Source organism: Patiria miniata, unplaced genomic scaffold, assembly GCF_015706575.1.
Source record: "Patiria miniata isolate m_02_andy unplaced genomic scaffold, ASM1570657v1 HiC_scaffold_16, whole genome shotgun sequence".
Taxonomy (NCBI): domain Eukaryota; kingdom Metazoa; phylum Echinodermata; class Asteroidea; order Valvatida; family Asterinidae; genus Patiria; species Patiria miniata.
The window spans coordinates 4,214,511-4,237,164 of record NW_024037054.1 but is presented as its reverse complement, the minus strand read 5'-3'; the positions used below and the strand labels follow the sequence as shown (position 1 = coordinate 4,237,164).

The 22,654-nt window shown below is 40.9% G+C and overlaps 1 protein-coding gene across 1 annotated transcript; it reads right to left on the bottom strand.

Annotated features, from left to right (window-relative positions):
• Positions 1–1,165: 1,165 nt before the first annotated feature.
• Positions 1,166–3,416, bottom strand: LOC119722713 (lysophosphatidic acid receptor 6-like). The gene has a single exon (XM_038192969.1). The coding sequence runs from the start codon at positions 2,534–2,536 to the stop codon at positions 1,184–1,186; it is 1,353 nt and encodes a 450-aa protein (XP_038048897.1). The 5' UTR covers positions 2,537–3,416; the 3' UTR covers positions 1,166–1,183.
• Between the last annotated feature and the right edge of the window lie 19,238 nt (positions 3,417–22,654).

The following is a 22,654-nucleotide window of genomic DNA, read 5'->3' as shown; positions in this document are numbered from 1 at the left end:
AATAGTACCCCAGCTTGGCTGTACAATCCAAGCTTGAAGAAAGAAAAAAAAAGAAGAAAAAAAAACAATAAATTACTATGCAGCTTTTGGAAGTTATAGAAACTTTTGGAAGAGAGGATTGCATTATTGGCTGTATCGGCAAACATGACGAAACAGCCTTTGTTTTCGTTGAGAATTTTTTTCTCTTCTTTTTCTTTCTTTTTCTGTCATTTGTTTGTTTCCGGCACTTTGGGCACTAAAATCAATCTGATTGCCTTTATACTTGGCACATACTTAGAAACCAACACATGCAGATATGTCGAACATTGATGTCATCATGAGGTCATCGCGTGTCACGTGACATCATATAATAGGTGAATATTTTGAAGGCCTATGTGTACAGAACTACAGGTCCAATTGGGTTGAAAATTGGTTTGTACCTAGACCGGGGTGTGTTATAGATGAAAAAATAAAGTGACTTCATGGTGACGTCATCATGGGTCAAGTGACATCACGTTTAAGAAAATCAAGATAAAACTAACCGTGAGAGATCTGAACATGACTTTTTTTGGAATTGATAGAATAATCCTTGGTCTTCATTTTTGATAGTACGTGCAAAATCATGTGACCCTTCCTTCCAGTTAAAACTGGATGAGCTTTGTAATTTAAAATTGGTAAAAGATGTGAACTTGCTTTCAACGATGTATGCTCTGGCTAAGTTTTTCTTTACAAAAAAAATTAACGGTGATGTCATAAAATGTTAGAGATCCTTCTAGCGGAAGGTTGTTATGATAATAGATGAAAATTGATGTGATGTCATCATGACGTCATCACGTGACGTGTGACGTCATAATTCAAAGCCCTATGAGAATGTAATCACATATTTACATGCCACCATATATTATAAACAGAACTACACATTTTTCCTCATCATCAGTCTCCAAATCCAGCTATGTGACGTTGAGCCACCCACTCCAACCGATCAGTCGAGGTGAGCCACAGGGCAGGGGCTGACAGAGTATGGTCAGCCTCAAGCTGTCCCACCCAGGTTCCTGGATGGAACTCATACTTGATACTTTCCATGTCACATATATATGTCACAAAAAAAGTTGCAGAATCAACTGTTTGTCCACAAACATAAGTCTAGGTTTTTTTCTTATCTTTTTTTTTTTCGGGGGGGGGGGGGGAGTTTTGCTTTTGGATCCTATGATCTGATCCGATCAGCAGGATCTGTTCTTGGTAATGTCTGCAGAGGGATATTGTTTGTTGGTACTTGCTGCCTCTTTCTGCAGCAGAAGGCTTGCTTAAAGGCCTTCCTGTACCTTCCACTACCAGCATTGAATATGACTGAATTAATGGAAGAGTTCATGAGTCTGAGGCAAGCAGTCATGAAACTCAAACCCCATTTCACATCATTATTTACATTCACTTCTTTCCTGCTTTGCGATAAAATTACAATTAGGGCACATATAGCTTGAGGCAGAAAACAGACAAATACCACGGCTGTGTTGATGCCAATTATCAGAGTAACTCTTCGTAGATGTTTTGACGGACCTCGGATCTGATCACCAGTTGGATTTGGTGCATGCAGTCCCTTAATAAGGAGCATATTGAAAGTGACTGTGAGGATCAAACTCAACATGAATACACAGAAAAGCATGCAACTTACAACCAGATTCAAAGTGCCCAAAGTTGCATCACTAATCAAAAACACCGATACATTACCTGATAAATGTTTATACTTTTCTTCAGTTGGCCAAACAACACATTTGATGGGTGGTGGATTCAAGGTCAGAAATTGATTAAAGAAATCAATCAAATTCATGAAAAAAGACAAAAACCATATGCAAACTGCTGCTCGCATTGCCCGTCGCTTCAGATTGAGATTACGGTGTTGGAAAGGGTGACAAATGGCAAAATATCTATCATAAGACAGCAGTGTTACAAAGGCTATAGATGAAATAACACCCACATCCCCAGTGTAGATTAAGAGAGTAAGAACTGCTTGGGCTGAGTTCCCCAAATATGATACATCAAAGTCCATTTGTGTTGTCAAAGCCACATATTGCTGATGAGTGGCCTCTGAAATCAAGACCATCAAATCTGCAACAGCCAAATTAGTCAGATAGAAATTAGTGATATTCCGCATGGAGGGAACTCTGCAAAGGGTAAAGAAGAAAGACAGAATGGATAGGATCCCTAATAGTTTGAGGACAGGAAGGACAAAACCATACAACACAGTCCGAGTACTGGAATACACAAACTGGTCAGCCTCTGTCGGATTCTCAAAAGCAAGGATTAGCAACGAGTGGTTGAACAGTTTGTATCTTTCATTGTTTGGTACATCAAAGGATTCGTTCATCGGTGCCCAGGGAGGTGGTCCCGTTTCATCCCAGATCAGGGGATGGTCCATCAGGGGTGGGGAATAGGCCACAGAGCAGTTGTCGCTGTGGTTCTGGAAGACACAGGTGAAGAAGGTACAGACCAGCATGTCCAGCTGAGCAAGGGATGTTGTAGCTTGGGCATAGATGGAGACATTTGCATCGTACGACCACATGATTGACACAAAGTCTTGCTGCTACCCGTGTCTGTACAGAAGTGTCAAATACTAGTAAATCCAATTGTTCAGTGTCCTGTACAGATAACGTGGGGCAGATAAACACAGCAGAAGTCTGCTCCCTGAATGAAGAGCTGAACAAAGAAGTGGTTCGCGGATGACAACGAAATCTAGCGATTCAAGTATGAATGGTGAGGATGACTGGAGGTTTATTCAGCAGTAGTACAGTTGGGAATTACAAGCTAACAGCTTGCCTCTCAAATATGGTATACGGAACAAAGATTTTTTTTCAGAAGTACACGCACCAGAAGTACAAATGTAACTAACAACTGCTCACGGGGCCATTTACTGTGGTAAAGTTTACAGTACTGTAGGTTATGACCCAAGATAGTAATGTAGCCAGGTCTATCTGGATAGTTTTGACTTCCTTCTTGGTAGGAAACAAATTGGAATCTGCATTCGAAGTCTGTTTTCGAAGACTGAGTTGTCAGATCTAGTGGCCCTCTCAAATCAACAAACAGCAAATGTGACACCAATTGGTCACTGCTTTGTGTTTTCTTGGAGGAAGCAACAGAGGAAGCAAGACCTGTCCATAGCATGGGACGTCAATTTCCAGAGAGAAGTGATGGCCCCGTTAACTGGCTGGCTTGGGATGAGAACTGACTTCAAGTTTGATTGCTGGTTTAGTTGTCATTGAGAGAGTACATACATGCATGGACAAGTGTTCCAGGATCAAGGCACCATGCGCTGTGTACTTATAGCAAGTTGGACCAACGACGCACTGTGATGTGGCTGCTCAGGAAATGCACAATGATCTTGAAGAGCAAGTGTTCGATTTAAATACCTTCACAGGTGCACTGCATCGAAACTGACATGTTCATGTATGTATATGGTCACTTTCACTCTGCAAATTTAACTTGAAGATACAGTGCTTTATAAAAAGAAAAAATCACATGATGATGGGTGGTATTCTTTTTATATCTTAACTTGTTAGCTTAATTGTTTCGTACTCTTGGAGTAGATTTTCTCACAAGAACATTGCCTCAAAACCGATTCCATGTTATTAATAAATTCACACGTTTACAAGCATTGAGACAAATATTGAAAGAAAAATATTGAAAGTACGGCATGGCCTTTCAATGTGTACTTTTGTATTGTGAAGTTCTTAAAATAAGTCGGTTGAAAGTGTAACCATCTTGAGATTGCTGATCAGTCAATTTTTCCTTGTTAAGGGGCCATTCCAAATTTCCGATGTTTTAAAATTTCCAAATTGTTTTGACCCACCCACCCACCCACCCACCCCAATTTTTGATCTTAAACTTTTGATTTTCCATTCAATAAAAAACATAACGAATGTTCATTTCATTGACGGTGGAATGCAGCTGCAGTCCGTATACAGTACCTTTGCAACAACACGTCCCACTTGCATTCCCATACGTATAAGGAATCCACCTGGAAACACGTACATGTACAACTAGTCCATTCTAAACGGTAATAAAAAGTGTCAGTTCGCTTAAAAAAAAAAACTTTTGTCTTGGCGTAAAGAGGTGTATTATTGACTCCCATTATTCATGAAGTTTATTAAGAAATTTCTGTCGTTTTTGATAGAAAAAAAAAATTGGTACTCTCAACTCGCGCTTTCCAGACATGGGGGCGCTGCCATGTTCATTGCACGCATATATATACCACGCGCATGCGATATGCATGCAGGTTGCCTAAGTAATCTTGAACACAAGTAGGTTTATTTCGTTGTCACGATTTCCAACCGACACTCGTGGCATGTATTAAGACAAAATGAACGTGGTATCCTGCTCCCTTTACAAAACGCACTGAATTTACGCATGCTTTAAGTCTAACTTCACTGGTCCCCATGCATATGGTGCTCCGATGGACGTAATACACGGTACATTGTACATTGTACCGGATGTATACTGTATCCGTACGGTACGGGCAAAGGGTTTACAAATCGGAATGCAGAGAGTTGAATTGGCAAGTCAAAAGAGCTATTTTCTATCTTTTTAATTGAAAAAAGTGAATTTCGATTTACAAAAATTTCAATCAATCAATTTGACCCACCCATCCACATTTTGGAGAAAAAAACATCAAAATTTGAAAACATCCAAACTTTTGAATGTGCCCCTTAAGGACTTTTGTAGAACCACTCTGAAAGTGGCTATAATAAGAGGGCACTGTTTACAATATGAACCAGAAGGAAGTGATGGCTCTTACATTTCACTGGTTCCCATCCACAACTTCTCATTCATTAGCATTGAAGAATCCTTGCATATCAATGAACCCAGAGTCATTATATTATGAATATGGCAAAGATGAAGATAATGTTCCCTCCCCTAACAAAATGGGGCAGTTATGCAAGCCCCTCTCCCACGAGCCATCTATGTTTCAATACACCATATCCAGTTGCAAATTATATGGTTACCAGCCCTTCCCCTGCACCTCTTTCATTTTAGGTCAGAAAATTGGATGGGAACAATTTTCAAGTTGAGTTATCGATGTTGGAATAGTTCAGCTTTCAAGATTTGGGGTAGCGGCGATGTGTTAAGGCCCAACAGATAACCCTTGGAGGTGGTACTGTGTGTATTTATTTGAAAATTCCCCCTTACAGGGTTGATGGAGAAAGGGCCGGTGGGTAGGGAGGCAGAAACAGATCTAGAGAGAGGAGGGGGTGGGGGCAGAAGGGGTGGGGGCTGGGGTGTTGCAACTCCCCCATTCAGTCGCTAACTAATAAAACTTGATGAAATGGGGTCAAAATAATATACAGCAGTGGCGTAGCACGGTCATTTTTATTGGGGGACAAATTTTTTGAAAAGGGCACTTGCACATCCGGGGTAAAATGGCATCAATTTTTTTTCTCCGAACACTTGGCCTCCGTAAAATCCAAAGGGGGGGGGGGGGGGGGGGGGCCCTGGTACCATCGCGATGGGGGCGTTGTGCAAAACCAAAGATTATACACACAAAGGGCCAATATTTGGTGCTTTTCAGGGCGATACATGTGCAAAATTCAGAAATTACGCCTATGTACAGAAAGCTGAAGTTCCTAAATTGTTCTGGAATTGGTTTAGAATGCAGGAGAAGATATCGTAGATAACAAATTACCAGGGAATCCCCAAAAATCAAACCCCCACCCCTTAAAAATCCCCTCCCCCCCCCATTTCCAAAGTTTTAATCTTGTTGTAGAATTGCCTTTAAATGAAGGAAAAAACATCATACAATTCAAATTTTTCAGAGGCTATGCCCTCCCACATCAGGGTGTGCCTTCAGCATGCATAACACTCAACCTCCTTTATATCCACCCCCCCCCCCCCCCCATTTCCTGAAAACTGGATCCGCCCCTGGAACATTTACATTTTTCATCATTTTTCAGCAACATTTAGAATCAACACTCAACCTTCTTTTATATCAACCCCCCCCCCCCCCATTTCCTGGAAGCAGACATAATTTTTAACAACACGTATCCATCATTAAAGCATTATACTTAATAACAATTCTTTAAGAGATGACAATTTCACAGCAAAGTTTTCTTGGAGACCCTTTTTTGTTACATTCTATTGCCAGCTTCACATTGAGTCCAGAGAGAACCAATAGCATGCAAAGATTGTTGGCACACTGACAAACCAAACACAAAATAACATCATGCAAGATACAAACTGTTTAATACCATTACAATCTTTGAACAAATGTTACATGTTTCGTTTCTTTTTACATTGAGACAATTCTCAGTTCTATGTACAGTGTACTTTACAGATAACACACAACAGAGTGTAGAGGCTTAAATCAAGTTCAATCTGCAAGGCTGTTCACTTGTGTAAATAATAAATAAAAAATGCGATGGTAGAAGTTGAATTATTTCTTAAAAACAAAGTGAACCATGCTCCCCTTTCAAAACTGAAGTGCTGCAAATAACACTATTTCTAAGTTGTAGAAAAGCTGAACAATGACAGAACAATAAATTAGCATGGAAGTTTTGGAAGTTGCTATGGAACTAGTCTGAGTATCACCGTTATCCCCGGAGCAAGTTTCCTGTATAACGTCTGATATGTCTAGACATGCAGATATATGCAAGCCGTGCGCCAGCCAATTGGACTGGATTTTACTAAATCGTGATGTCATTTCATTCCCAAATCAGGACTAAATGGTTTGATCGGTCAATTCGAATGCAGTGTTTTGTAATGCAACAACAGCCGGGTGCATAACAAGTAACATGATAATGAGCGCGTGACAGGTTTTTTTTATCAATTGTCTATGACGCGCAACATGTGAATGACTGAAAAACCAATATTAGAAAGCGCCTGCTGATTGGTTTATAAAATCTTGGATGTCAAATGGCGGGGTCTTGCCTAATTAATCAGCGAATCTGCACACATATCATAGACCATGCCATGGTATATTATACAGACTACTATTTTTTTTTGATGGGGGGGGGGGGTTTGCCTTTGGATCCTATGATTTGATTCTATCTGCAGGATCTGCTCTTGGTAATGTCTGCAGAGGGATATTGTTTGTTGGTACTTGCTGCCTCTTTCTGCAGCAGAAGGCTTGCTTAAAGGCCTTCCTGTACCTTCCACTACCAGCATTGAATAGGACTGAATTAATGGAAGAGTTCAAGACTCCGAGGCAAACAGACATCAGATCCAACTTCCATTTCACATCATAATTTACATTCACTTCTTCCCTGCTTTGCACTAAAATTTTCATTAGACAAGTTATAGCTTGGGGCAGAAAACAGACAAATACCATGGCTGTGTTGATGCCAAGTATCAGAGTAACTCTTCGTAGATGTTTTGACGGACCACGGATCTGATCACCGGTTGGATTTGGTGCATGCAGTCCCTTAATTAGGAGCATATTGAAAGTGACCGTGAGGATCAAACTCAACATGAATGCACAAAAAAACACATAATTTACAACCAGATTCAAAGTGACAAAAGTTGCACCATTATTCATAAACCCATACACATTACCTGATAGATGTTTATACTTTTCTTCAGTTGGCCAAACAAGACATTTGATTTGTGGTACAAAGGCCAGAAATTGACGAAAGATATCAATCAAATTCATGGAAAAAGACAAAAACCATATGCAAACTGCTGCTCGTATTGCCCGTTGTTTCAGATTGAGATTACGGTGTTGGAAAGGGTAACAAATGGCAAAATATCTATCATAAGACAGCAGTGTTACAAAGGCTATAGATGAAATAATACCCACATGACATGTGTACATTATGGGAGTAAGAACTGCTCGGGTTGAGTTCCCCATATATAAGAAATCAAATTCATTTTGTGTTGTAAAAGCCACATATTGCTTATCAGTGGCAATTGAAATCAAGACCATCAAATCTGCAACTGCCAAATTACTCAAGTAGAAATTAGTGATATTCCACATGGAGGGAACTCTGCAAATGGTAAAGAAAAAAGACAGAATGGATAGGATCCCTAGCAGTTTGAGGGCAGGCAGGACAAAACCATACAGTACGGTCTTTGTGTTGGAATACACTACCTGGTTAGCCTCTGCCGGATTCTTAAAAGCAATGATTTGCAACGAGTGGTTCAACAGTTTGTATCTTTCATTGCTTGGTGCATCGTTGGATTCATTCATCGGTGCCCAGGGAGATGGTCCCGTTTCATCCCAGATCAGAAGATGATCCATCTGGATTACGGAATAGGCCACGGAGCAGTTGTCGCTGTGGTTCTGGAAGGCACAGGTGAAAAAGGTACAGACCAGAATGTCCAGCTGAGCAAAGGACGTTGCAGCTTGGGCATAGACGGTGACATTTGCGGTGAGCGACCACATGATTGACAAAGAGTCTTGATGCTACCCGTGACTGTGCAGAAGTGTCAAATACTAGTAAATCCAATTGTTCAGTGTCCTGTACCGATAAAGTGGGGCAGAGAAACCCAGCAGAAGTCTGCTCCCTGAATGACGAGCTGAACAAAGAAGTGGTTCGCAGATGACAACGAAATCTAGCGAGACAAGTATGAATGGTGAGGATGACTGGAGGTTTATTCAGCAGCAGTACAGTTGGGAATTACAAGCTAACAGCTTGCCTCTCAAATATGATACATGGAACAAAGTTTTTTTCAGAAGCACACGCACCAGAAGTACAATTGTAACTAACAACTGCTCACGGGGCCATGTACTTTGGTAAAGTTTACAGTATTGTAGGTTATGACCCAAGATAGTAATGTAGCCAGGTCTATCTGGATAGTTTCGACTTCCTATTTGGTAGGAAAAAAATTGGAATCTGCATTCGAAGTCTGTTTTCGAAGACTGAGTTGTCAGATCTAGTGGCCCTCTCAAATCAACGGACAGCAAATGTGACAACAATTGGTCACTGCTTTGTGTTTTCTTGGAGGAAGCAACAGAGGAAGCAAGACCTGTCCATAGCATGGGACATCAATTTCCAGAGAGAAGTGATGGCCCTGTTAACTGGCTAGCTTGGGAAGAGAACTGACGTCAAGTTTGATTGCTGGTTTAGTTGTAATTGAGAGAGTACATACATGCATGGATCAAGTGTTCCAGGATCAAGGCACCATGCGCTGTGTACTTATAGCAAGTTGGACCAACGACGCACTGTGATGTGGCTGCTCAGGAAATGCACAATGATCTTGAAGAGCAAGTGTTCGATTTAAATACCTTCACAGGTGCACTGCATTGAAACTGACATGTACATGTATGTATGTGGTCACTTTCACTCTGCAAGTTGAACTTGAAGATAGAGTGCTTTATAAAAAGAAAAAATCACATGATGATGGGTGGTATTCTTTTTATATCTTAACTTGTTAGCTTAATTGTTTCGTTCTCTTGGAGTAGATTTTCTCACAAGAACGTTGCCTCAAAACCGATTCCATGTTATTAATAAATTCACACGTTTACAAGCATTAAGACAAATATTGAAAGAAAAATATTGAAAGTACGGCTAGGCCTTTCAATGTGTACTTTTGAATTGTGAAGTTCTTAAAATAAGTCGGTTGAAAGTGTAACCATCTTGAGATTGCTGATCAGTCAATTTTTCCTTGTTAAGGGGCCATTCCAAATTTCCGATGTTTTAAAATTTCCAAATTGTTTTGACCCACCCACCCACCCCAATTTTCGATCTTAAACTTTTGATTTTCCATTCAATAAAAAACATAACGAATGTTCATTTCATTGACGGCGGAATGCAGCTGCAGTCCGTATACAGTACCTTTGCAACAACACTGCCCACTTGCATTCCCGTACGTATAAGGAATCCACCTGGAAACACGTACATGTACAACTAGTCCATTCTAAACGGCAATAAAACAACTTTTGTCTTGGCGTAAAGAGGTGTATTATTGACTCCCATTATTCATGAAGTTTATTTAGAAATTTCTGTCGTTTTTGATAGAAAAAAAAATTGGAACTCTCAACTCGCACTTTCCAGACGTGGGGGCGCTGCCATGTTCATTGCATGCATATATACCAAGCGCATGCAATATGCATGCAGGTTGCCTAAGTAATCTTGAACACAAGTAGGTTTATTTCGTTGTCACGATTTCCAACCGACACTCGTGGCATGTATTAAGACAAAATGAACGTGGTATCCTGCTCCCATTGCAAAACGCACTGAATTTACGCTTGCTTTAAGTCTAACTTCACTGGTCCCCATGCATATGGTGCTCCGATGGACGTAATACACGGTACATTGTACATGTACCGGATGCATACTGTATCCGTATGGTACGGGCAAAGGGTTTACAAATCGGAATGCAGAGAGTTGAATTGGCAAGTCAAAAGAGCTATTTTCTATCTTTTTAATTGGAAAAAGTGAATTTCGATTTACAAACTTTTCGATAACATGTGACATCAATTTCCAGAGAGAAGTGATGGCCCAGTAAACTGGCTGGCTTGGGATGAGAACTGACGTCAAGTTTGATTGCTGGTTTTGAAGTTAATTGCATTTACCATTTGTGAAGCTTTTTACTACGGTACCCGATTTACGTTTTTGTCTATGAGGCAACAGAATTTTGCATAAGGCCTATATGAAAATAAGAATTTTTGTATAATCAAGACCTTGAATGATGGTTATTTGAATCACACGATGATGGGGACGTCCCGTTCGATTTCTAAACCAGGAACCAGAAGCTTTGTTGTTGGGAGCTCTTAAAGTTGATTTTCTCACAAAACTTGCTTTGAAAACCGATAGCATGTTGGGAAAAAAACTTTCACTACTAAAAATATTAAATCGATCTCAACAAGGGGAACTTGTAAGTGCAGCTGGGCCTGCCAAAGGAATGCTTCACTTTCGTATTGTGACAGTTGATTGACTTCAGTTGAAAGGAGTACTTCACTTTCGTAATGTGAAAGTTGATTGACTTCAGTTGGTAGTAACCAGTTCGTCATAACCCGTAGCCCTGTCAACTCTTTAAACTCCTCTGTGCATTGACCAAAGAGGGCGCTATTTACAGAAAGTAACCCCCCCCCAGCTACACCACGAAAATATGATGGTTCCTCTGTTTCAATGGTTCCCATTTCACACTTATCCTGTAACATTTAAGAATGACTGAACACCAGGGAAGGCGGGGTTTGTGCAGAATATGCAAGTTTACCTTCACCTACGCGTACCCATCTTGAGGAGGTAGTTGTGCAAGCCCTGCCCCCATGAGCCATATATTATTCAATACACCAAACACTACTTGATATTTTATCGAACGTCAGCTCTAATATCCTCCACCTCCTTCCTTTTCAGTCAGAAAATTGAGTGGAATAAATTGTTTTATCAATGTTGGGATATTTCACCTTTAAAGATTTCAGGTAGCAAGGGTGTGTTAAAGGGAATATACAATAATTTGCGTTCAGAAAAAGTACTATTTTTTAAGAAAAAACTTGTAACTAATAACAATGTAACAGAAAGGCTTTCTTGGAGATCTTTCTTTAATTCTGTTATTAGCGTTACAAATGCACTTAATTCAGGGGGAACCCATAGAAAGCAAGTATTGTGATAACAAAGGAAACACACAAAATAACAGCATGGATGATACAGTGTGTTTAATACCATTACAATCTCTGTACAAATGTAATACATTTCTTTTGATTTTTACATGGAAACAACTGTGAGTTCTATGGTTTTATGTACAGTTTCATTTACAGATACATTGTACATGTAATGATCAAGAGTGTTGAGACTTATTTTTTGTTTACATTTGAAAATTGTTGCTTTGTGGAAATCAAAAATGTAGTGGTAAAAGGAGTTAAATTATTTCTTTCAAACAAAGTATGCCTAGCCTCCCCCAACACAAAACTGATGTGCTGCGAATGCCAGTATTTCTAATTTGTGTTTCTAAACAGTAAATTACTATGCAGCTTTTGGAAGTTATAGAAACTTTTGGAAGAGAGGATTGCATTATTGGCTGTATCGGAAAACACGACGAAACAGCCTTTGTTTTCGTTAAGAATTTTTGTCTCTTCTTTTTCTTTCTTTTTAATTCAGTCATTTGTTTGTTTCCGGCACTTTGGGCACTAAAATCAATCTGATTGCCTTTATACTTGGCACACAAGAGATACTTAGAGACCAACACCTGCAGATACATGTATGTGTCATGAACATTGATGTCATCATGAGGTCATCACGTGTCACGTGACATCACATTATAGGTGAATATTTTGAAGGCCTATGTGTACAGAACTACAGGTCCTATTGGGTTGAAAGTTGGTTTGTACCTAGACCGGGGTGTGTTATAGATGAAAAAATAAAGTGACTTCATGGTGACGTCATCATGGGTCAAGTGACATCACGTTTAAGATTAATATATTTAATCTTTGAAAATCAAGATAAAATTAACCGTGAGAGATCTGAACATGACTTTTTTTGGAATTGATAGAATAATCCTTGGTCTTCATTTTTGATAGTACGTGCAAAATCATGTGACCCTTCCTTCCAGTTAAAACTGGATGTGCTTTGTAATTTAAAATTGGTAAAAGATGTGAACTTGCTTTCAACGATGTATGCTCTGGCTAAGTTTTTCTTTACAAAAAAAATTAACGGTGATGTCATAAAATGTTAGAGATCCTACTAGCGGAAGGTTGTTATCGATGATAATAGATGAAAATTGATGTGATGTCATCATGACGTCATCACGTGACGTGTGACATCATAATTCAAAGCCCTATGAGAATGTAATCACATATTTACATGCCACCATATATTATTAACAAAACTACACATTTTTCCTCATCATCAGTCTCCAAATCCAGCTATGGGACGTTGAGCCACCCACACCAACCGATCAGTCGAGGTGAGCCACAGGTCAGGGCTGACAGAGTATGGTCAGCCTCAAGCTGTAGCACCCAGGTTCCTGGATGGAACTCATACTTGATACTTTCACGGTCACATATATATGTCACAAAAAAGTTGCTGGAAACAACTGTTTGTCCACAAACATAAGTCTAGGTTTTTTTCTTACCTCTATTTTTTTTTTGGGGGGGGGGTGGAGTTTTGCTTTTGGATCCTATGATCTGATCCGATCAGCAGGATCTGTTCTTGGTAATGTCTGCAGAGGAATATTGTTCGTTGGTACTTGCTGCCTTTTTCTGCAGCAGAAGGTTTGCTTGAAGGCCTTCCTGTACCTTCCACTACCAGCATTGAATATGACTGAATTAATGGAAGAGTTGATGACTCTGAGGCAAACAGTCATCAAATTCGACCCTGATTTCCAATCATCACTTACATTCACTTCTTCCCTGCTTTGCGATAAAATTGCAATTAGGGCCAATATAGCTTGAGGTAGAAAACAGACAAATACCACGGCTGTGTTGATGCCAATTATCAGAGTAACTCTTCGTAGATGTTTTGACGGACCTCGGATCTGATCACCAGCTGGATTTGGTGCATGCAGTCCCTTAATTAGGAGGATATTGAAAGTGACTGTGAGGATCAAACTCAACATGAATACACAGACATACATGCACTTGAAAACCATACTCAAAATGAACAAAGTTGCACCATAATTCCCAACTAATAGATGTGTATACTTTTCTTCAGTTGGCCAAACAACACATTTGATTGGTGGTACATTCAAGGTCAGAAATTGATCAAAGAAATCAATCAAATTCATAAAAAAAGACAGAAACCATATGCAAATTGCTGCTCGTATTGCCCGTCGCTTCAGATTGAGATTACGGTGTTGGAAAGGGTGACAAATGGCAAAATATCTATCATAAGACAGCAGTGTTACAAAGGCTATAGATGAAATAACACCCACATCCCCAGTGTACATTAAGAGAGGAAGAACTGCTTGGGCTGAGTTCCCCACATATGATACATCCAATTTAGTTTGTGTTGTCAAAGCCACACATTGCTGATGAGTGGCCGCTGAAATCAAGACCATCAAATCTGCCACAGCCAAATTAGTCAGATAGAAATTAGTGACATTCCGCATGGAGGGAACTCTGCAAATGGTAAAGAAAAAAGACAGAATGGATAGGATCCCTAGCAGTTTGAGGACAGGAAGGACAAAACCATACAATACAGTCTCAGCATTGGAATACACAAACTGGTCAGCCTCTGCCGGATTCTCAAAACCAATGATTCGCAACGAGTGGTTCAACAGTTTGTATCTTTCATTGCTTGGTACATCAGAGGATTCGTTCATCGGTGCCCGGGGAGATGGTCCCAGTTCATCCCAGATCAGCAGATGGTCCATCTGGAGTACGGAATAGGCCACAGAGCAGTTGTTGCTGTGGTTCTGGAAGACACAGGTGAAGAAGGTACAGACCAGAATGTCCAGCTGAGCAAGGGATGTTGCAGCTTGGGCATAGACGGTGACATTTGCATCGAACAACCACATGATGGACACAGAGTCTTCCTGCTTGTGTGTAGCCTTTGACAGTGTCTAGTATGTGATTGTTCAGTGTCTTGTACAGATAACGTGGGAAGGACAAACACAACAGAAATTTGCTCACTGAATGAAAAGCTGAACAAAAGATTGGTGTGCAGATGACGACAAAATCAAGCAAGACAAGTTTGACTGCAGGATACCTGCAGTTTTGTTCAGCAGCAAGGCAGTTTGCCTCTCAAAAAGTACACCGAAAATTAAACTTTGTACAAGTACATGAAGTAACATCTAAAATAGAAGTTGCTGTTCCACAGTACAGTTTCAGATAGTTTCCCACCAAAGACTTCTGTAGCCAGTGTTCTGTGTATTTCACTGCTTCCAATTTAACAGGAAAAAGAATTGGAGCTATTCATCCTCTTAAGTCAATTTATTGACAGCTAATGTGATGCAAAGTTGTCACCCGATCATGTTATGGAGTAGGCAACAGCAAGGGCTGTCCATAATATGTGCGGCCAATTTTACATCGAGATCTGATGGCTCCGGTTAACTGGACGGCCAGAGATGAGAACTGATGTCAAGTTTGATTGCTGGTTTACTTGAAACGGAGAGAGTGCATAAGCGTTACAGGCTCAAGGTGCAGTGAACACCATGCATTGTTGAGTTCGGACTTTGGAACAGTGATGTTCTGTGATGAGGCTGGTGAGAAAATGCAAAATGATCTTGACAATCAAATTTTTCATTTAAATACTTTCATTGGCACATCACATCGAAACTGACATACTTTTGGTCAAATTCCCTGTACAAAGTTAACTTTAACATAGAGTGCTAAAACTGAAATATTTTAAATGACCAAATGCCAAATCAAAACTGACAAAGTAAACTTTCAACCTGATTATGTTATATAAAAAGAAACTAATCACATGATGATGGTGATCCCTTTTGATTTTTAAACATGTGGCTTTTTTTGGTTTTTTGTTTGTTTTCTCTCGAAATTCGATTATTTTATCAATAAAGTTGCCTCAAAACTGATATCTTGTTATTTACATATGAATTCATATGTAAGCATTCAGATAAATATTTAAAGTTCAACTAGGCCTTTCACTTTGCACTTCAGTATTGTGCAAGTTCTAGATAAGTGAACAATTTAACCATCCTGGGATCACTGATCAATAAAGTTTGTTTTCATTAAATATCGTACAACAATTCTGTACGTGGCCCCTTTGCGCCAGCGGGGGTAGCCTTATTCAACAATTTTTGATTGACAGCTCAGGTCACCAGCCTCCATTCATTACTTCTAGTTGGACACGCCCACCACAGACCACAAACTGACTCTTGAGAATTGCCAGTGGACAGTCTATATACAGGGTGGCCCCCAATGGCATACTCCCACTACCTTGAGACTCAAACCACCTGTACCAATGGATGGAGAATCTTCTTAGATGAAATATGATACAATCAGGCGTGGATCCAGGGGTGGGCCGCGGGGGCATGTGCCCCCCCCCCCCCTCAAATTGAGTCCACAAAAAAAAAATGAATAAAACAGGGGGGAAATTAAACATCAGCGGCCTGCAAACATTGTGTACTGGCCGTATGACACAGGGAACTCGAGAAGCTTCGAAATAAACCACGATCCCACCGTACGTATCCATATGTAACCCTGCATGGTATATGGGTTATGAAATGCGATTCTTATGAGCGAACGTACCGGTGTCACATGAAAATCCGACTCCTATGAAAATCGGACCCCTATTTCCCTATTATTGGTTGATCCCTCGCACGTGTCACTCTAGCTCTCCCGAAACGATCCTAAAAATAGCATAGTATCGTACTCACACGTGCGCAGTACTATACCAATGAGTCCACATTTCATGGAGTCGGATATTCACGCTACACCTGTACGAAAAACACGCACGTGTGACAGCCGATGTGCTGTGTTTAGCATAGCCTTGTTCAATGCGGTCTCTCGGCTTTTTGTCTAAGGGAGATAATCGGGCCCTGCACCCACAATCAACGCGGCTACGTGCGTGTACCACCGGCCCTTTTCCGTAAGTACGGACTGTACGCATGGTGTAATGAGGCAGTAAGGGGCCATTCAGAATTTTCAATGTTTCAAATTTACTGGACTGCCTCCGTAAATAAAGGTTACACTGCCACCATGTACAAAAACGTGTCGCACTTTGTCAAATTTTGATTTTCAAATTTAGGCTTAGTTTGTAGTTTATTTTTGCTTTAGAAGCATACTCACCCTCTTTATAGGCTAATCAGAAAGTGCTGCCTTTTTCAGGTGTCAATTTTTCGTCCATTTTTCCATTTCAACATGACATTTTACGAAAAATGGACATCTGATATAGGCAGCACTTTCGTCTAATTAGCCTATAATAGTGAGGTACCTTAGTGAAAAAATCGTGACACAGTGGACAAAAGCACCATTTTTTCACCAAAGCATCTCCATGGTATACCTTTTCGAAAAAAAGACGGACGCAAAAAATTGGATGATGGGAAGGGCATGTATGACGTCATTATGACGTCATCAGCTAATTATTACATGAAATATATATAAATTGATAATATCTTCTGAACTACAACCATCACAACAACAAAAGTCGCATCAAATGAAAGGGAACAACAAGATCTTTCATTTGAGTGGTATGTCTGGAGCGTGGAATGTAGTAAAGGGTGGTTTTTGGGGCCAAAAAGCACCTTTTTGGTCAAAAAACCTGATTTTTGGCTAAAATCATGTATTTTTGTTTGGCACCTTGTTTAACATGCAAACCGTATTTGTTATTGTGAGATTTTGTTTTTAAGTCAGAGAAAAAGGTTCAAATTCTATGTCAAAAGAGTTTTTGCAATTGATTATTATTTTTTATGATTGATTATTAGTATCTAAAATGCTTACACTTGTTCCTTAGATAGGTGGAAAAACTGCAGTTACCGTAAGGAAAGTTATCACCATTTTAGGGTATGGGCCAAAATGGGACTTAAGATTTCCTGTATTACCTTGATAAGGCCCAAAAATTAGTTCTGCTTCCCATTACATGGCATTTGAAAACAGGGTTGGTAGGTAAGGATTTTTTTGTTTGTGTACAATCATATATGAAGGCGACTGCGCTTAGTCAAGGGTGAAAGGGAGAAATTGATTGTTTTGGATTTTTTTTCTCATTTTTCCCATAAAACAAATTAGGGTAGGGGCTGTCAGAATAGGGTAGGTAGGGAAACCGGAAGCAGAACAGTGTAGTATCATTTTTTGGGGCCTAATACATAGTTTAGTTGCCAGCAAATAGATGGTGTGCATTGCTTTTATCAATGCATGTCCAGTTTGAGGAGACTTTTGAATCAAGACCTCCAACAAATCATGCATAGGCCTACGTTCTTTTTATATATCGAAAGTAAAAACAGCTTAAACTGTTGTGCAACAGCCCACAAATAAAAGCTTACCACTTTGTATTCATTATGTTGAAATTGATTTTTGAAACCAATGCATTTAGTGGTGAGACTCCTTTTTGCGTCTCAAAGTGCCTGAAAATGTAAAGTTGTCGTGGAATCGCACATAAACAATCAGAATAAGTCAGGAGTAAGTCTAATCCATTTGGGGTCAAATCGGTTAGGATGTGCTGGGATGAAATAAAGAAATGAGCAGCCCTATCTCCACTGAAGTACTCCATTGCATAGCACAGCGTCTCAACATTATCATCGTCCAATAAAATTCTAAGGACCAGTTCTACGAGGAACTCAACACCACCATCAGAGGTATCCCTGTCGTAGAACAACTGTACCTCCTTGGCGAATTCAACGCCCAAGTTGGATCTGACCACAACTCCTGGCTCAGCTGCATCACTCATTACCGTGGCATTGGCAAGCTAACTGAGAACGGGCAGAGGCTGCAGAAGCACCTCAGATCTCGCTTCAGCTTCATCTCATCATCACAGGAAGACCCTCACGAAACTGCGTTCTCATCACACGCAGCGCTGACTGTAATACAGATCACTCCCAAATAAACAGATCCACTGCTCAAGGCAAAAAAGACGCCCATACTTCAAACATCGCCAGGACGTCAATCCCAGATCTGTGCAACACAGATAACAGAGGAATCTCCCTCCTCGAAATCGTTAAGAAGGATTTCGCCCTTGTATTGCTGAACAGATCGCAGCTGCGAGCTGAGTGCATATACCCTGAGAGGCAGTGCGGTTTCTGAGCTGAAAGATTAAAGATCGACATTATCTTCTCCATTGTCTTCGACTTACGGCAGCTCCAGGAGAAGTGCCGAGAGCAGCGACGACCGATGTACTGACCGCCGGCCTTGCCGATGAAGGCCTTCGACCTTCGTCAGTAGAAAAGGCCTCTTCAGGCTACTGCAGAAGATTGGATGTCTCCAAGTCATCAAAACATTCAACTCCATTACCTTATCAGCATCGGACATATGATGTGCACAACAGCTGAACACCGCCGAACACTGGATGTGATCTGTCCGGATCATCTCTAGCAACATGTCTGCAACGAGGTTAACACAAACTCGAGAGCAAATACCTTACCAGTTCGTTGATGCGTCACAAATACGGAGACAATTGGAGAAACCAACCCTCCCAATGAAGGCATATAATGTTTCCGGAATCATCTGCCATGGTTCGATACACCTTATGGGTATACCAGCAGAATGACTGGCAACGTGAGAAGTTCCAAGTGGCCATTGTGCAAGGACCAGCTATCAATGGGCTCCCTACTATACGAGCCGCACGTACCCTACGAGCCGCACCCTACACTTGGTCAAAACCTACACTGGCACACTGCCCCAAAGCCTCAGGCCCCCACAGGAACCAAAGGGTTGACCACTACCACTCCGGTGAGAGACATACAAGACCTGAAGGACCGGCTCCCAAAGCAGTTTGATACTTTCGACGACTTAGTTACGCGCTCTCCTACACTTCAAGCCAGATACTCAGTCCCACATAAATCCGCCACATAGGTGCAGCTTTTATGCCAAACCAAAACAGCAGGCCAAGCTGAAAAAGACTGAGAAAGGCTGGGTCATACGAAAAGTCTCCCATCACACGGACTGGTGCAGCTCTATCACAGCAACTGCCAAAAAAGACGGCCCGTTCAGGATATGTCCGGATCCCAAGCAGCTAAACACATAAATTTCTAAAGATCCCCACTCTTGAGGAGCTCAAGCCAGAATTTGCACTGGAAAGGTTCTCCTCCAAGCTAGACGTCAAAAGCAGAGTATTGGTCTGCTCACCTAGGGCAGTCTGAAAAACTGACAACATACAATTTGGTTGTTAACAGCTTTCGTCGCCCATTCATCGGCTTATCAGTAAGCCAAGATAATGGTCCCAAAAAATATTGATGGCAAAATAAGCTAGATGCCTTGATGCATTGGAACAATCACCGTGACGACATTGCAGTATTCGGTCTCCCTTGAAGAGCATGACGAGCGGCCGAATGTCTCATCGCCCTGATGGAAACTGCTGGTTCCTTAGCATAGTCAACAACGTCTCACACTACACCCCAAATTGCGCAAACAAAGTTGCTCCCTTCAGTGATCTTCTTCGAAAAGATGTACCATTTCTCTGGGAAGAGGACCATCAAGCTTCTTTTACAACCCTTAAACACTCCATCTGAACTCAGTCCTGGCTACGATTCTCCGACACACAGGTATAGAAACAATCCTCAAAGTAGATGCATCTGAAAGAGGATTGGGCAACACCCAGGAAGGTAAACCCATCGCATTTTCCTCAAAGAGCCTATAGATCCTCTTCCCAGAGCATATTCTCGAATATCGAGAGGGAAGCTGTGGCACTGCTGCAACTTCATTCGGCTCCAACTTCATTGTTGTCACTGACCATTAAAACCATTGGTTACGATCTGGCGCAAAATCCTAGCCAGTACACCACACCGCTTGCAGCGTCTTAAGTTACAAGGATACAACTTCGACGATGTCTACAAACCTGGTGCTATGATGGTGATCGCAGATGCACCCGGCAGATTGCCCAACCCCTCCAAGCTCGACAACGAGACGTGATGAATCTGTAACTGAGATCCACTGGAATGGGCACCCGACTGTAACTTATGTTACATTTTTTTGTCCACCTATCTTTGGAATAAGTTTAAACATTTAAGATACCAATAATCAATTACGAAAACTCTTTTGGCATAGTATTTGAACCATTCTCTCTGACTAAGAACCCAAACTCACAATACCACTTACGGTTTGCGTGTTAAAACAAGGTGCCAAAATGATTACCCCAAATGCATGATTTAAGCACCAATTTTGTTTTTGTTTTACCAAAAAGGGTACTTTTGGGCAAAAAACCCACCCTGTACTACATTCCATCCCACTGACATACCACTCAAATGAAAGATCTTGTTGTTCCCTTTAATTTGATACCACATTTGTTGTTGTAATGCTTGTCGTTCTGAAGATATTATCAATTTATATGTTTTTCAAGTGTAAGCATTTAAGATACTAATAATCAATTACAAAAAAAAATAATCAATTGCAAAAACTCTTTTGGCATAGAATTTGAACCTTTTTCTCTGACTTAAAAACAAAATCTCACAATAACAAATACGGTTTGCATGTTGAACAAGGTGCCAAACTAAAATACATGAATTTAGCCAAAAATCAGGTTTTTTTACCCAAAAAATGCTTTTTGGCCCCCAAAACCACCCTTTACTACATTCCACACCCTTGACATACCACTCAAATGAAAGATCTTGTTGTTCCCTTTCATTTGATGCGACTTTTGTTATTGTGATGGTTGTAGTTCAGAAGATATTATCAATTTTTATATATTTCATGTAATAATTAGCTGATGACGTCATAATGACGTCATACATGCCCTTCCCATCATCCAATTTTTTGCGTCCGTCTTTTTTTCGATAAGGTATACCATGGAGATGCTTTTTTTAAAAATGGTGCTTTTGTCCACCGTGTCACGATCCTTTGCATTTTTGTCACTAAAGTACCTCACTATAAAGGGGGTGAGTATGCTTCTAAAGCAACAATGAACTACAAACTAAGCCTAAATGTGAAAATCAAAATTTAACAAAGTTCGACATGTTTTTGTGTTTTTGTGGGGCGCTGTGGTCCAATGGTTACGGTGTTCGACTCGTGTGCCGTGGTACTTGGGTTCGAATGCTGACCGTGGGAACATGGTGCTTGTGCTCTTGAGCAAGGCACTTTACCATTGTTGCTTCGTCCTTCGGATGGGACGTAAAGCCGTAGGTCCCATGTGTTGTGTAATGCACGTTAAAGAACCCAGTAACACTCATCGCCAAGAGAAGGGGTTTGCCCCAGTGTTTCTGGCAGTGGCTGCAATATGCACTGCAGTACCTTGTACACCATTATAAGGTGCTACATAATGGGTCTCATATTTCTCATAAACTTTATTTACCTTCCTTTAATATTTGACATAATTTGTCATTGTGATGGTTGTAGTTCAGAAGTCTTGGAGTCCAGTGGTTGAATAGTCCAGTTTTTATAGTGATTGGTAATCGACACCCGCGGCGTGTTATAGAGCCGATCTAGTACACCTGGTACCCTGCTGCCTCTGCACGGCCTAACCGCTAGAAACGCCCGGCATCCAAGTCTACTGAAAAACCACCTCCCTCTCATGCCACAGTGGGTCTATATACACGTACATGACGTACAATGTACAGTACATACAGGGGACCAAGTTGGAAAAGAAACACGCATCGCGATATCGGAACGCTTGCGCGTTGTTCAGGCAAGTCAAAAGATCTATCTTTCTTTGTTTTTTTTATCCTTTTTCCATGGAAAGTGAATTTCGATTTTCAATTATTTAGCTTGACCCACCCACCTACAATTTGGAAAAAAAATTATGAATGGCCCCTAAATGTAGGCCTACTATGTTCTGCGTGTGGGTGTACGTACATACGTGTGGGGGATATAAGCGCCGCGTTACCTGTCGAACGACAGGGTTACGCGGACTAGCTCATGCATGTACTGTGTGTGCATGGCTGTTGTACGAGTACGTGTGTACGTACATGTACAAGCATAGCCTTGCTGTATGGTACAAGTTACTTTCTCACTAGCAGCGTACGGGCATCGATATGTGCACGCAATTATGCCTTGCCAAGTTGATTAGGGATTTTCTTATCGGCGATTTTTTTTTATCGGCGAATCGATCAGCCCAACGCCTTGGTCAAGGCTATGTTTAGCGCGATGAGCGCGACATACACGTTGAACCACGGATCTGATCCGTGGTTGAACGCTGCTCTTTGGACCACACTATTGGTCAAGGGGTGTGTTTTCGTATAACAATTTGCCAGCATTTCTTCCACGCGCTTC

Coding starts and splice junctions, on each gene's coding strand:
- LOC119722713 (XM_038192969.1), bottom strand. CDS start 2,536: ATGTGGTCGTACGATGCAAATGTCTCCATCTATGCCCAAGCTACAACA.